The 13,594-nt window shown below is 33.4% G+C and overlaps 2 protein-coding genes across 8 annotated transcripts in view; both read left to right on the forward strand.

Moving 5' to 3' along the window:
• LOC110607847 (putative disease resistance protein RGA3) overlaps nt 1-13,594 on the forward strand; it is a 47,732-nt gene that overhangs the window by 807 nt on the left and 33,331 nt on the right. The window contains exons 2-6 of one of the 7 annotated variants that reach the window (XM_043958377.1): nt 72-2,657; nt 2,911-3,017; nt 3,108-3,233; nt 3,344-3,464; nt 3,527-3,574. In XM_043958377.1, coding sequence (XP_043814312.1) covers nt 72-2,657; nt 2,911-2,964 — 2,640 coding nt within the window. In that variant the 3' untranslated portion in view covers nt 2,965-3,017; nt 3,108-3,233; nt 3,344-3,464; nt 3,527-3,574. Of the gene's footprint in view, nt 1-71; nt 2,658-2,736; nt 2,846-2,904; nt 3,018-3,107; nt 3,234-3,343; nt 3,575-13,142; nt 13,209-13,246; nt 13,352-13,448; nt 13,537-13,594 lie in introns of those variants that run through there. The other 6 variants (XM_043958378.1, XM_043958380.1, XM_043958381.1 and 3 more) reach the window with 6 other exon arrangements.
• Nucleotides 8,164-13,513, forward strand: LOC122724067 (putative disease resistance protein RGA3). The gene is made up of 3 exons (XM_043958524.1): nt 8,164-8,250; nt 9,853-12,953; nt 13,449-13,513. Exons 1-3 carry the CDS (start codon nt 8,240-8,242, stop codon nt 13,511-13,513), a joined length of 3,177 nt encoding a protein of 1,058 aa, XP_043814459.1. The 5' UTR covers nt 8,164-8,239.

The raw sequence follows: 13,594 nt of genomic DNA on the forward strand, positions 1-13,594 counted from the left end.
AGGCGATTAGGGAGAGGCTAGCTGATATTGAAGGTGATAGAAAATTTATGTTAGAGGTTCGAACTGATCAGGAGAGGATTGCATGGAGGGATCAAACTGAGTCCTCTTTACCTGAAGTGGTTATTGGGAGAGAGGGTGACAAAAAGTCAATTATAGAACTTGTATTGTCTTCCAATGGTGAAGAGTGCGTTTCAGTCCTCTCAATTGTTGGAATGGGAGGGTTAGGGAAGACGACTCTTGCTCAAATCATATTCAATGATGAACTGATTAAGAATTCATTTGAGCGAAGAATATGGGTGTGTGTTTCAGATCCTTTTGATGTGAAAATGGTTGTTAGAAAGATTCTAGAGTCTGCAACAGAGAAGAAACCAGAAGATCTTGAGTTAGAAGCACTGAAATCTCAACTTGGAAGAATTATTGATGGAAAGAAATATCTGCTTGTTCTAGATGATGTGTGGAATGAAAATAGAGAAAAATGGCAGAATTTAAAGAGATTATTAGTGGGTGGCTCTAGTGGAAGTAAGATATTAATAACCACTCGCTCTAAAAAGGTGGCAGATATATCTAGCACAATGGCACCACATGTTTTGAAAGGGTTGTCTCCGGATGATTCTTGGTCTCTGTTTTTGCGTGTAGCACTTGAGGGGCAGGAGCCAGAACATGCAAATGTAAGAGAGATTGGAGAGGAGATTTTGAAGAAATGTTGTGGAGTTCCTCTTGCTATAAAAACTATCGCAAGTCTCTTGTATGAGAAAAATCCAGAAACTGAGTGGCTGCTCTTTTCAAGAAATGAACTCTCAAGAATAAGTCAAGATGATAATGATATTATGCCAACACTGAAGCTAAGTTATGATCATCTCCCATCACATTTGAAGCATTGTTTTGCATACTGCGCATTATATCCAAAAGATTATGAGTTTGATGTGAAAACATTAATCCATCTTTGGGTTGTACAAGGGTTTATTGTGTCACCAAGTAGGAGTGATTGTGTTGAAGATATTGGGCTTGAATATTTTATGAAACTGTGGTGGAGGTCATTTTTTCAAGAGGTGAAAAAAGATAGATATGGAAATGTCAAAAGCTGTAAAATGCATGATTTAATGCATGATCTCGCAACCACAGTGGGTGGGACAAGGATCCAGCTAGTAAATTCTGATGCTGATGCATTAAATATTGATGAGAAAATCAGTCATGTAGCATTGAATTTGGATGTTGCACCACAAGAAATTCTTAATAATGCAAAAAGACTACTATCATTTTTTTTGCTTGGGAAACATGATTACGATGAACTGTTTATTCATAAAAACTTATGGTGCTTGCGTGCATATGATATGGGTAATCATAGCATTAAGAAGGTGGATAATAGTATAAAAATACTAAAACATCTAAGATATCTTGATGTTTCTCGGAATCGAAAACTTAGGGCACTTCCAAATTCTATTACGGATTTGCTCAATTTACAAGTATTAAATGTCTCTGGCTGTGACCAGCTCCAAGAATTGCCCAAAGATATTAAAAAGCTTGTGAATCTTAGGCATTTATACTGTGAAGGTTGTTACTCTTTGACTCATATGCCACGTGGGCTTGGGCAGTTGACTTCACTTCAGACGTTGTCAGTGTTCGTAGTGGCAAAAGGGCATATTTCCTCAAAGGATGTTGGAAAAATAAATGAATTGAATAAACTTAACAATTTGAGGGGACGTCTTGTAATTAGAAATCTAGGATGTGTGGATAATGAGATTGTAAATGTTAATTTGAAAGAGAAGCCACTCCTTCAATCATTGGAATTACTTTGGGACCACCAGAGTTGGAATGATTCAAATGTTGATAGAGATGAAATGTCATTCCAAAATCTCCAACCACATCCCAATCTTAAAGAGTTATATGTCTATGGCTATGGAGGCAGGAGGTTCCCAAGTTGGTTCTCTTCCCTCTCGAATCTTGTCATACTCTGTATATCGGGTGGCAATGGATGTCAGCATCTCCCATCAATGGTTCAAATCCCTTCTCTTCAATATCTATGTATTTCGGGATTAGACGATATAGAATACATGGAGATTGAGGGACAACAAACATCATTCTTTCCATCCCTAAAGACTCTCGAGCTACGTCATTGTCCTAAGCTTAAAGGATGGCAGAAGAAGAGGGATGATTCGACAGCACTTGAGCTACTCCAATTTCCTTGTCTTTCATATTTCTCTTGTCATAACTGCCCGAATTTGACCTCCATCCCTCAGTTTCCATCTCTCGATTTATCACTATATTTGTACAAAGCAAGCCCACAACTTGTGCACCAAATATTCACACCATCAATCTCTTCTTCTTCCTCAATCATTCCCCCTCTCTCTAAATTGAAGCACCTTTCGATTAAGTACATTGAAGAGCTCGAATCTCTACCTCGAGATGGACTGCGGAATCTCACTTGTCTTCAAGCACTAACCATTGATACTTGTCCGGCATTGAAGTGTCTGCCTCAGGAGTTGCATTCCCTCACCTCTTTACGAGAGTTGGATATCCGGGACTGTCCCCAATTGAAGGAAAGATGTGGAAATAAAAAGGGTGCGGATTGGGAATTCATTTCACACATCCAAAATATTGAAGTTGATAGACAAACAATTCAAAAGGAGGGCCGGTATCTACTGGATGATGAAGCTTCGGTAAGTTGGTGCTTTTTCTTTCTAATTTGCAAATTGAACTTATATGAGAAAATCTTCACTCTATGATTCTATTACACAGATCAGTGAAGGATAAGTTTTCAACTGTTGGATGTGTTTCTTCCAAAATGAGCAGTGTATTGCTTTTGAGTTCGTAAGTATCCTTTTGTCATTATTTCTTTACAATCAAGGTCAATAATAAAATTTATTTGCTTTATAATAAAATTTTAACCCTTTTTTTTCCCCACATATACAGGCTCATCAAGCTAGAGGAATCATTTATTTGTTTTTTACGCACCTCAAATTCTAATAAATTGGGAAGTGAGAAACAAATTCAAGGAGATTAATTTTTTTTTTTTTAAGGTAATTCTTCTAACCATCATTTTTTTTTAAGGTAATTCTACCTTCATTCTTTTCATGGATATAATGGATTAATTTTGACTCTATGTGCAGAAGTTTGAGCCGGGCTGTTACATGCACCATGTTGAAACCTTATTTAATTAAAGGAGAATTCTGGGTGCATATGTTCTTGCCATCAATGGCTCATCAAGTATGAGGAATCACATGGATGCTTGGCAGGTCATGCTTCTAAGTTCTCTCCATCTTATTTTTATGATGATTATTGTTTTATAATTCTGCCTTCCTTTGAATTTCTCAAAATATAAAGATTAATTTGATTCCATGTGCAGAAGTTATTAGAACAGACATTAAGAAACGACAACTACATGCCATGGCAACAATTACTTGACAGAAGAATTTCCACACATTGCATGACTACTTTGAGATTGTCGCCAGAAGATTAATACAAAGGTACTTCTCAAAAACACGTTTAGAATTGTGAGAGAAACTTCTCACTCAGATTCTTTGTGCAGGGATCGGGCACTAAAAACACAATGAAAGCACTCCCTTTCTTCCGTCTTCAAAAAGCAAGCTATACAGTAAGTCCCTTTCTTCCGTCTTCAAAAAGCAAGCTATACAGTAAGTTGTAAGGACTCTACTTGTAATATAAATCTTCCTAGTTATTGCTTGTAAAGAAAATCAGTGACTTAATGGTGACTCTGGCTTGAAACAGATTTCAAATCAATAGTGTGAAAATCCTCTGGGTAGCAGTATCTTCGTAACTTCACTTGTGGCGAAGCCGAAGATGGTGGAGATTCACTAAGCTATGCAGGTCGTGTCCTTGACAGACTGGAATTAAAGCTCGCAGGGACAAGTTTCTTATCTGTCACAGTTTAGAAAACAACTCAATAGTTGCTGGGCAAGAAGCAGAATGAAGCAGAATGAAGCAGAATGATGGAGTTTTGTTTCTAATTTTTCTGATTTTAAGTAGTTTTCCTAATAATATGGTCTAATGATTTGTTCATTCAATGCAAACAACATCATTTTCCCTTTTTTCCTAAGAAATCAGTTTTTGTTATAAATTTGTGTTGCCAGAATGTGTAAGAGCACTGAATTTTAGATGAATTTCGGGAGAGCACAAAAAACCAAAAATCAGATAGAGCATTAAAAGGATTGGTTATGAAATCTGAATATAAAAAAACTTTTTCAGAAATCAGACCAGAAATGAACTTCATCTACCAGTGAAACAAGTGAGGAACTGTATATAAAGGCAGTGAAAAGGTGGTAAGAGAGGATGATGGACCTGAGGATCCGCATTGGCTTGAAGAGATATCGGGGAAGCTGTGTGGAAAACAGCTTCACACCCATCAACATCAGCATCAAAAGATCCTTCTTCCAATAAGTCAGCTTTGAGAAAGTGAAGCCTTGCCTTGATCATCTGGGGTACAGAATATGGATTCAATGAACTGAAGTATGAGGCCAATGAGAACATTGAATGTTCTTGTCAAAAGAAACGCTAATCAAGCAAACTAATATAAGATTCATATCAGTTTAGTAAAGCTGATTCATAAAAAGTTGAGTCATCTAGCTACTCAATCGAGTGAGGGCTGATTGCATAAAATGAAGTAAAAACAAGAAGTAATACATAAAGATTAGATCCACAGCTCCATAGCCACAAGCAAAGTCAGTATAAAATCAAACCCACAACCAAGAAATTAAAAAGCTGAACCTCATTAAAAAAATTTAAGGTTCATCAATGACCCAACTGAGATTGTAGGCAAAAAAGGAGACAGATAGGGTAACCAGACCCTCCTCTCACACAGACTACCTTTCCTTCACTTATTTTTACTTTGAATTAGTTCTAAGTTCTAACAATGGTCTAATCTTTGCAAGCCAAAAAATAAAAAAACAAGAAATTTGCAAATATAGATGCTAAAGAATTTATTTTAGTTTTTCAAAAAAGTGCTAAACGCTAGTTAATTTTTATGACCAAGTCACCCTCTTTTTAAAATTAATCACTAGATACATAAACTAATCACTTAAATTTAAAAAAAAAATTTAAAAATTTTAATAATTAATTTTTTCATTTTAACCATTAAATATTTTTATATTTAATTTTTATATGTTCATAAGATTTATTAATTGATTTATTAATTTTATAAAAAATTTATTAATTAATCATTTAATATCGAAAATATTTTAATTTTTTTAAAAAATAAACTAATTTTTAATATTTTAAAATTTTCATCGTTTTAATATATTTTTTTTTTAAATTAGAAACATAATAAATTTCTCTTAAAAAATTTCTAAAAATTTAATAATTTATTTATTTAATATTCTCCTATGACATTACAATATGGTCTATAAAATCAATTTATTATTTAATTCTCAAATATCACTACTATTTACAGGTCAATAGTTTTTCATTCGATAGTTTTCATTCAATTTCAATTAAGGAGAAAGAAAATTTTAAAATTTCTAAACTACTCTTCTTATGATAATAGAATTCTAATTAAGGTAAAATTGGATGCGGTGAGGGTGAGGTTGACGGTGTAGAAGACGGAGTTGCAACAAGAGGAGGAGAAGGAGATGGAGATGGTGGAGGTTCTGATGGAGTTGAAGGGATGAGAGGGTCCACTAGATTGGCATTGGGCTGTGTAGGTGGAGAAGTCGCACGAATAGTATCCAGTGGAGTAGAGGATAATTGCAGTGGTTGTGAACTAGAGGTGGATGGTGTTGGTGGAGTGGTTGAAACAGGAGAAACAGGGATGAATTTGGGGGTGGAGAAGAAGTCGCCCTTCCAAGTTTTTAACTTTAGATTTCAAGTCATAAAATTTACATACTAAAATTTTGGGTCTGGATTAATTCTAGTCTAGAAATAAAATTTACAAAAGAAATTCAGTGATTATTTCCATTATAATAGACATCCCAAATTCACCAAACTAATTTAAAAAAAAAAAAAGCCTAAATCACAAAACACTCATTCTTCAAGATAGAAATCTTTATAAAGTCCAACCACCTTCACCAGCTAAGTGAGAGCAAAAACCTAATCAGTCTTTCTGACTTTTCAGCTAAACCCAATTTACTAAATATTTTTCTGACTAAAACCATCGTTGCATAATAGATTTTTAAGCTAAAATCTATCAACCCCTCGACACCAAATCACTCCAAATGCAAATATCCATATCATCAAACAACTTATAAGCAATACTCAAATAACTAAATTCAAAGTAAATATAATCTTTCAATTTTTATGAATAAACTAACAAAAAAAATTTATCAGTGTAGCAAATGAATCAATACTCAACATCAAAACGACAATAAAAAAGAACTCAAGGATGCCACACCTTACCTTTCACATGTAGAACTCTTAAAAGAAAAAAACTCAAGTAAGTTTTTAAAACTATAAAAAATAAATCTTCTATAAAAAAAAAAGAATAATTTATATATAAGTTCATGAGATTTAACAAAATTCACATAATAGTCTTTAACTTAAATTTATATAACAATTTAGTTTAAAATTTTAAATTAATATAATAAAATGATCCTTCTATTAATGTGAATTATCATTAAATTATAATAAAATGACAAGTATACCCTTAATTAAATTTAAAAAAAAGGATGAAGACCGAAGCCCTAAAGAGCTAACCTCTCCCCGATCAGATCATGTACTCGCAGATTTTGCTTTGCTTTCACCACAACCATTCTAATGGTCTCGCCAACTCTATCTACCTGGCCATCAAATTCTTTGCTTCCCAAACTGGTACAATGTCTCCACCCCTCATTTCTTCTCCTTATAATAGCTCATTCACATCCCTCAACTTATTGTGCTGCATGTGCTCTCGCCATCTCACACCCACCAAGAACTAACACTCTCATTTGTCTCATGCCCTTAAAATTAAGAACCCTGCAATCCATGTCTTGAGTGCTTGATGTTCCTGATAGTGGTGGCAATATGTGGGGAAGTACCTTGCAGATTCTCAACACTTACTATGCCGTGCTAAACTCCTAAATTGAAGCCTTCCTACTCTATTTTTCTGAATCTTATGGTTTAAGGTGTTCTTTTAAATCTATTTTTTTGAAAATGATAATTTTAGTCTCCATTGAAATAGTTTGGTCCAAACTGATTCAAATAACTTTTGGAATCACTTTTCTATTCAAAATGATTAACCCAAATTATTTAATAGTTTAGTATTAGCTATTATATACGAATACGCCGATGTAAAATCTCACACTCTCTTGCTAAATTTGTGACGTATTTGTCGGAACTGAATCAAATATAATTGTTAAACCAGATGATGCAGGACTATTTAGACTCCGTCAGGAGTTTTAATCAATATCGTTTGGCTAAAACGAAATAGGAGAAAAGATAAACTGAAAGACTAAAAGTCTTATTGAAATTCCTCAAATAATGAAAAGTGTGTTTCTAATAGCCAAGGGAGGCTATTTATAATAAAATCCTAATATGCAAAATAATTCTAATCCTAATAGGAGTCTAAAATCCTAATAGGCAAGGGAGGCTAGTAGAAATAAAATTCTAATATGCAAAATAATCCTAATTCTAATAGGAGTCTAAAATCCTAATAGCCAAGAGAGGCTAATAGAAATAAAATCCTAATATGTAAAATAATCCTAATCCTAATAGTCGTCTAAAATCCTAATAGTCGTCTAAAATTCTAATAGTCAATGGAGGTTATGTAAATATGCAAAATTATAAAAATACCCAAAATATCTAAAAATAATAATTAAAATATAAAAGTTAGCCCGGTCCAAGTTTGCCGTAAAATTCAAGGCTAGTTGCTCCGTATCACCAGAATTCTTGCTAAATTTGCGACGTTACCATCGCAACTAAATACAATATAATTGTTAAATAAGGACCAGACATTTGGGTATTGTGGTTCGCTAGTATTTCCTCATTTTTCACGGGTAGCTTTTTTTTTGCAGATTCACTAATTCTGTATAATTTATTTGATCCAAATAATTCAGCTTAAACTGATCTAAAGAATTTTTGGATTCAATTTTTGGTTTAAACTCAAAATAATTAATCTAAATTATTTAATAATTTTATGTTAAATATTATATACAATTCGAGTTGAATCTCACGGACATCACAACATTCCAAGCACGCAGTTGAATCTCACAGGACATCACCTCTCGCTATTCGATTGTTTATCCTTCTTGTTTGCCTGTAGCCATGGATAAGCATTGGTGGGCTAGCGTTGGATTGCTGTTTATTTGATTTGTATATGCTAAAAATATTAAAGTTAATTTTTTTAATCACTGGTGAAAAAATATAGGAGTGAATATAAACTTATTGTAAAAACTAATATATATACCTCATTATTTCTAAAATTTAAAGCTAATTCAAGCAAAATACCGGCAACCCCAGAAAGGATTGAGCTGGATTTGGAGGCGGTATAAATCCAGATGATAAAACTGCAAACAGAGGCGCAGGAGCTAAATTAATAAGATTGGCATTTGAAGCCGCTGCTTTGTCGCTGTCGGAAGAATGATATTAAGCAAGAGAAAGGATTCGTGGGAAGATGTAGATAAATCAGAGTCATCAGACTTGCCAGTTCTTCGGGCTCAGCGAGAAAATTACTTTTACATTTTTTTTGTTGGAATCTAAAAATTAATGAAAAAAATTATTTCTTATTACTATAATTTTTTTTTTTCAAATAAGGCTACTATATTTTTATTAAAAACTAAATAGATTCTATTCTATTTTTAATAATAAAATGAAATGGTTCGATTGAAACGGATTTAAATAACTTTTAAATTTATTCTTCACTCATTTAAAATGATTAATTTAAATTAAATTATTTAATAATTTTATATTAAATATTATATATTATTTCGATTTATCATAATTTATAAATATAAAATATTTTTTCATAAGTAAGCAGTTAATTATTACACTCTCGTTGAATTTTACAACATTTTTATCACAATCGAATACTGAATCGAATATAATCACTAAATCATTCCCGTAAACAAACAGCTGGCTATTATATTTTTATCCGCTAATTTTTAAAACGTCCTCATCGAAACTGAATACTGAATCGAATATAATTGTTAAACCATTTTCACAATTAAATAGCTAATTATTATACTCTTTTATGCTAAATTTTACGACTATTCTCATCGCAACTGAATACTGAATCAGATATTATTATTAAATCATTTCTACAAACAAGCAGCGAATTCCCAAGCCAAGCAGGTAACTATTATATAAAATATAATTTTTATATTTTTAAATATGATTTTTAATAAAAATAATATTAAAAATATTATTATTATTTTAATGAAAAATAATATTTAAAATTATAAAATTATATTTTAATGATATAACTAAATTAGCTTTTAATGTAAAGCTATGGGTTTTATTTAACGAAAAAAATATTAAAGTCAAAATTTTTAAACACGGGTGAAAAAATATAGGAGTGAATATAAACTTAACAGCTTAATTCATATATTTTGCCTTTTTTAAATTAAAGTTTTCTCTATTAATATGTTAAATTATAATAAAATAAGGAAAAATATATATTAAACCCTTAAAATTTATTAAAAAATTACTGTAGCTAAAAAAGTCTCATAAAGTACTTAAACTATCTAAAAATGTGATTAAAATGATTCTACAATTCCAATTAACAGATAACATAAATATTTTAAGGTATTTCTAGATTAATTAAAATTTTTAAAAAATATTTTTTAATTGTAAAAATTATAGATTGAATTTCGACTTTAGTAAATGTATAGGATTTAAACGATAATTATTGATTATTAATGGTAAATTTAAACGATAATTTAGAACACACCGCAATTATTGAGAAGAATGCTTTTTCCTTCACTTTTTTTTTTCTTTTAAATTAGTCATTTGTTGTCGCCATCTTCTTCTTCACAGCAACATTTCATCCTTTTACAATCAAACCAAAACACCCAAAATGGCCGACGGAGTTCTCTCTAACGTTGTCGGAGATATCATTACCAAGCTGGGTTCTCGAGCCCTTCATGAGATCGGATTGTGGTGGGGCGTCAAAGGTGAGCTTAAGAAACTTGAGGCCACAGTTTCTAGTATTCGCAATGTTCTTCTGGATGCTGAGGAGCAGCAGAAACTTAACCGTCAAGTGAAAGGCTGGCTTGAGAGGCTAGAAGAAGTTGTTTATGATGCTGATGACTTGGTAGATGACTTCGCCACTGAAGCTCTAAGGCGCCGAGTGATGACTGGAAATAGAATGACAAAGGAGGTATGTCTCTTCTTTTCGTCTTCAAATCAACTTGTTTATGGTTTTAAAATGGGTCATAAAATTAAGGCGATTAGGGAGAGGCTAGCTGATATTGAAGGTGATAGAAAATTTAAGTTAGAGGTTCGAACTGATCAGGAGAGGATTGCATGGAGGGATCAAACTGAGTCCTCTTTACCTGAAGTGGTTATTGGGAGAGAGGGTGACAAAAAGGCAATTACAGAACTTGTATTGTCTTCCAATGGTGAAGAGTGCGTTTCAGTCCTCTCAATTGTTGGAATGGGAGGGTTAGGGAAGACGACTCTTGCTCAAATCATATTCAATGATGAACTGATTAAGAATTCATTTGAGCGAAGAATATGGGTGTGTGTTTCAGATCCTTTTGATGTGAAAATGGTTGTTAGAAAGATTCTAGAGTCTGCAACAGAGAAGAAACCAGAAGATCTTGAGTTAGAAGCACTGAAATCTCAACTTGGAAGAATTATTGATGGAAAGAAATATCTGCTTGTTCTAGATGATGTGTGGAATGAGAATAGAGAAAAATGGCAGAATTTAAAGAGATTATTAGTGGGTGGCTCTAGTGGAAGTAAGATATTAATAACCACTCGCTCTAAAAAGGTGGCTGATATATCTAGCACAATGGCACCACATGTTTTGGAAGGGTTGTCTCGGGATGAGTCTTGGTCTTTGTTTTTGCATGTAGCACTTGAGGGGCAGGAGCCAAAACATGCAAATGTAAGAGAGATTGGAGAGGAGATTTTGAAGAAATGTTGTGGAGTTCCTCTTGCTATAAAAACTATCGCAAGTCTCTTGTATGAGAAAAATCCAGAAACTGAGTGGCCGCTCTTTTTAAGAAATGAACTCTCAAGAATAAGTCAAGACGATAATGATATTGTGCCAACACTGAAACTAAGTTATGATCAATTACCATCACATTTGAAGCATTGTTTTGCATACTGCGCTTTATGTCCAAAAGATTATGAGATTGATGTGAAAACATTAATCCATCTTTGGGTTGCACAAGGGTTTGTTGAGGCACCAATTACGAGTGATCGTCTTGAGGATATTGGGCTTGAATATTTTATGAAACTATGGTGGAGGTCATTTTTTCAAGAGGTGAAAAGAGATAGATTTGGAAATATCGAAAGCTGTAAAATGCATGATTTAATGCACGATCTCGCAACCACAGTGGGTGAGATAAGGATCCGGCTAGTAAATTCTGATGCACCAAATATTGATGAGAAAATCCGACATGTAGCATTGAAATTGGATGTTGCACCACAAGAAGTTCTTAATATTGCAAAAAAATCACGATCATTTCTTTTGCTTGAGAAACATGATTACAATAAGCTGTTTATTCATAAAAATTTATGGTGCATACGCGCTTATGATATGAATGATTGTGGCATTGAGAAGGTGGATAGTTGTATAAAAATGCTAAAACATCTAAGATATTTTGGTGTTTCTGGGAATGTGAAACTTAGAACACTTCCAAATTCTATTACTGATTTGCTGAATTTACGAGTATTAAATGTCTCTAATTGTCGCAGGCTCAAAGAATTGCCTAAAGATATTAAAAAGCTTGTGAATCTTAGGCATTTATATTGTGAAGGTTGTAAGTCTTTGACTCATATGCCACGTGGGCTTGGGCAGTTGACTTCACTTCAGACGTTGTCACAGTTCGTAGTTGCAAAAGGGCATATTTCCTCAAAGGATGTTGGAAAAATAAATGAATTGAATAAACTTAACAATTTGAGGGGAAGTCTTGAAATTACAAATCTAGGTTTTGTGGATAATGAGATTGTAAATGTTAATTTGAAAGAGAAGCCACTCCTTCAATCATTGGTATTACATTGGAAGGAGAGTTGGGAAGATTCAAATGTTGATAGAGATGAAATGGCATTTCAAAATCTCCTACCACATCCCAATCTTAAAGAGTTAAATGTGGTTCGCTATGGAGGCAGGAGGTTCCCAAGTTGGTTCTCTTCCCTCACGAATCTTGTCCAACTCCATATATGGAATGGCAATGAATGTCAGCATCTCCCACCAATGGATCAAATCCCTTCTCTTCAACATCTAGAGATTTTGGGATTCGATGATTTAGAATACATGGAGATTGAGGGACAACAAACATCATTCTTTCCATCCCTAAAGACTCTCAATCTACATGGTTGTCCTAAGCTTAAAGGATGGCAGAAGAAGAGGGATGATTCGACAGTACTTGAGCTACTCAAATTTCCTTGTCTTTCATATTTCTCTTGTAATAACTGCCCGAGTTTGACCTCCATCCCTCAGTTTCCATCTCTCGATGAATCACTAAATTTGCAAAAAGCAAGCCCACAACTTGTGCACCAAATATTTACACCGTCAATCTCTTCTTCTTCCTCAATCATTCCTCCTCTCTCTAAATTGAAGCACCTTTCGATTGTGTACATTGAAGAGCTCGAATCTCTACCTCGAGATGGACTGCGGAATCTCACTTGTCTTCAAAGACTAACCATTGGGTTTTGCCCGGCATTAAAGTGTCTGCCTCAGGAGATGCGTTCCCTCACCTCTTTACGAGAATTGAATATCGAGATATGTCCCCAATTGAAGGAAAGATGTGGAAATAAAAAGGGTGCTGATTGGGAATTCATTTCACACATCCAAAATATTAAAGTTGATAGACAAACAATTCAAAAGGAGGGCCGGTATCTACTGGATGATGAAGCTTCGGGTAAGTTGGTGCTTTTTCTTTCCAATTTGCAAATTGAACTTATATGAGAAAATCTTCACTCTATGATTCTATTTACACAGATCAGTGAAGGATAAATTTTCAACTGTTGGATGTGTTTCTTCCAAAATGAGCACTGTATTGCTTTTGTATTCGTAAGTATCCTTTTGTCATTATTTCTTTACAATCAAGATCAATATACAGAGTACCAATTTTTTCTATTATTTTTCTTTTTTATAATTGAGAATTTATTTGCTTTATGATAAAATTTTAACCCTGTTTTCCCACATATACAGGCTCATCAAGCTAGAGGAATCATTTATTTGTTTTTGACGCACCTGAAATTCTAATAAATTGGGAAGTGGAAAACAAATTCAAAGAGATTTTAATTGCATTGGCAGGTCATTCTTCTAACCATCATTTTTATTTATCTTTTAATGTAATTCTGCCTTCATTCTTTTCATGGATATAACTGATTAATTTTGACTCTACGTGCAGAAGTTAGTAGAGGACGTGGAAAAGATGTTATTGCTGCAATTACTTTGATATATCTTCTAAATTAGGATGAAAATTGATTGTGCTGAAGGTGATTGTCATATGTCAATTTCTCTTCACATGCACCATTCCTTTGTAAATTAAATCAG

Source organism: Manihot esculenta, chromosome 7, assembly GCF_001659605.2.
Source record: "Manihot esculenta cultivar AM560-2 chromosome 7, M.esculenta_v8, whole genome shotgun sequence".
Taxonomy (NCBI): Eukaryota; Viridiplantae; Streptophyta; class Magnoliopsida; order Malpighiales; family Euphorbiaceae; genus Manihot; species Manihot esculenta.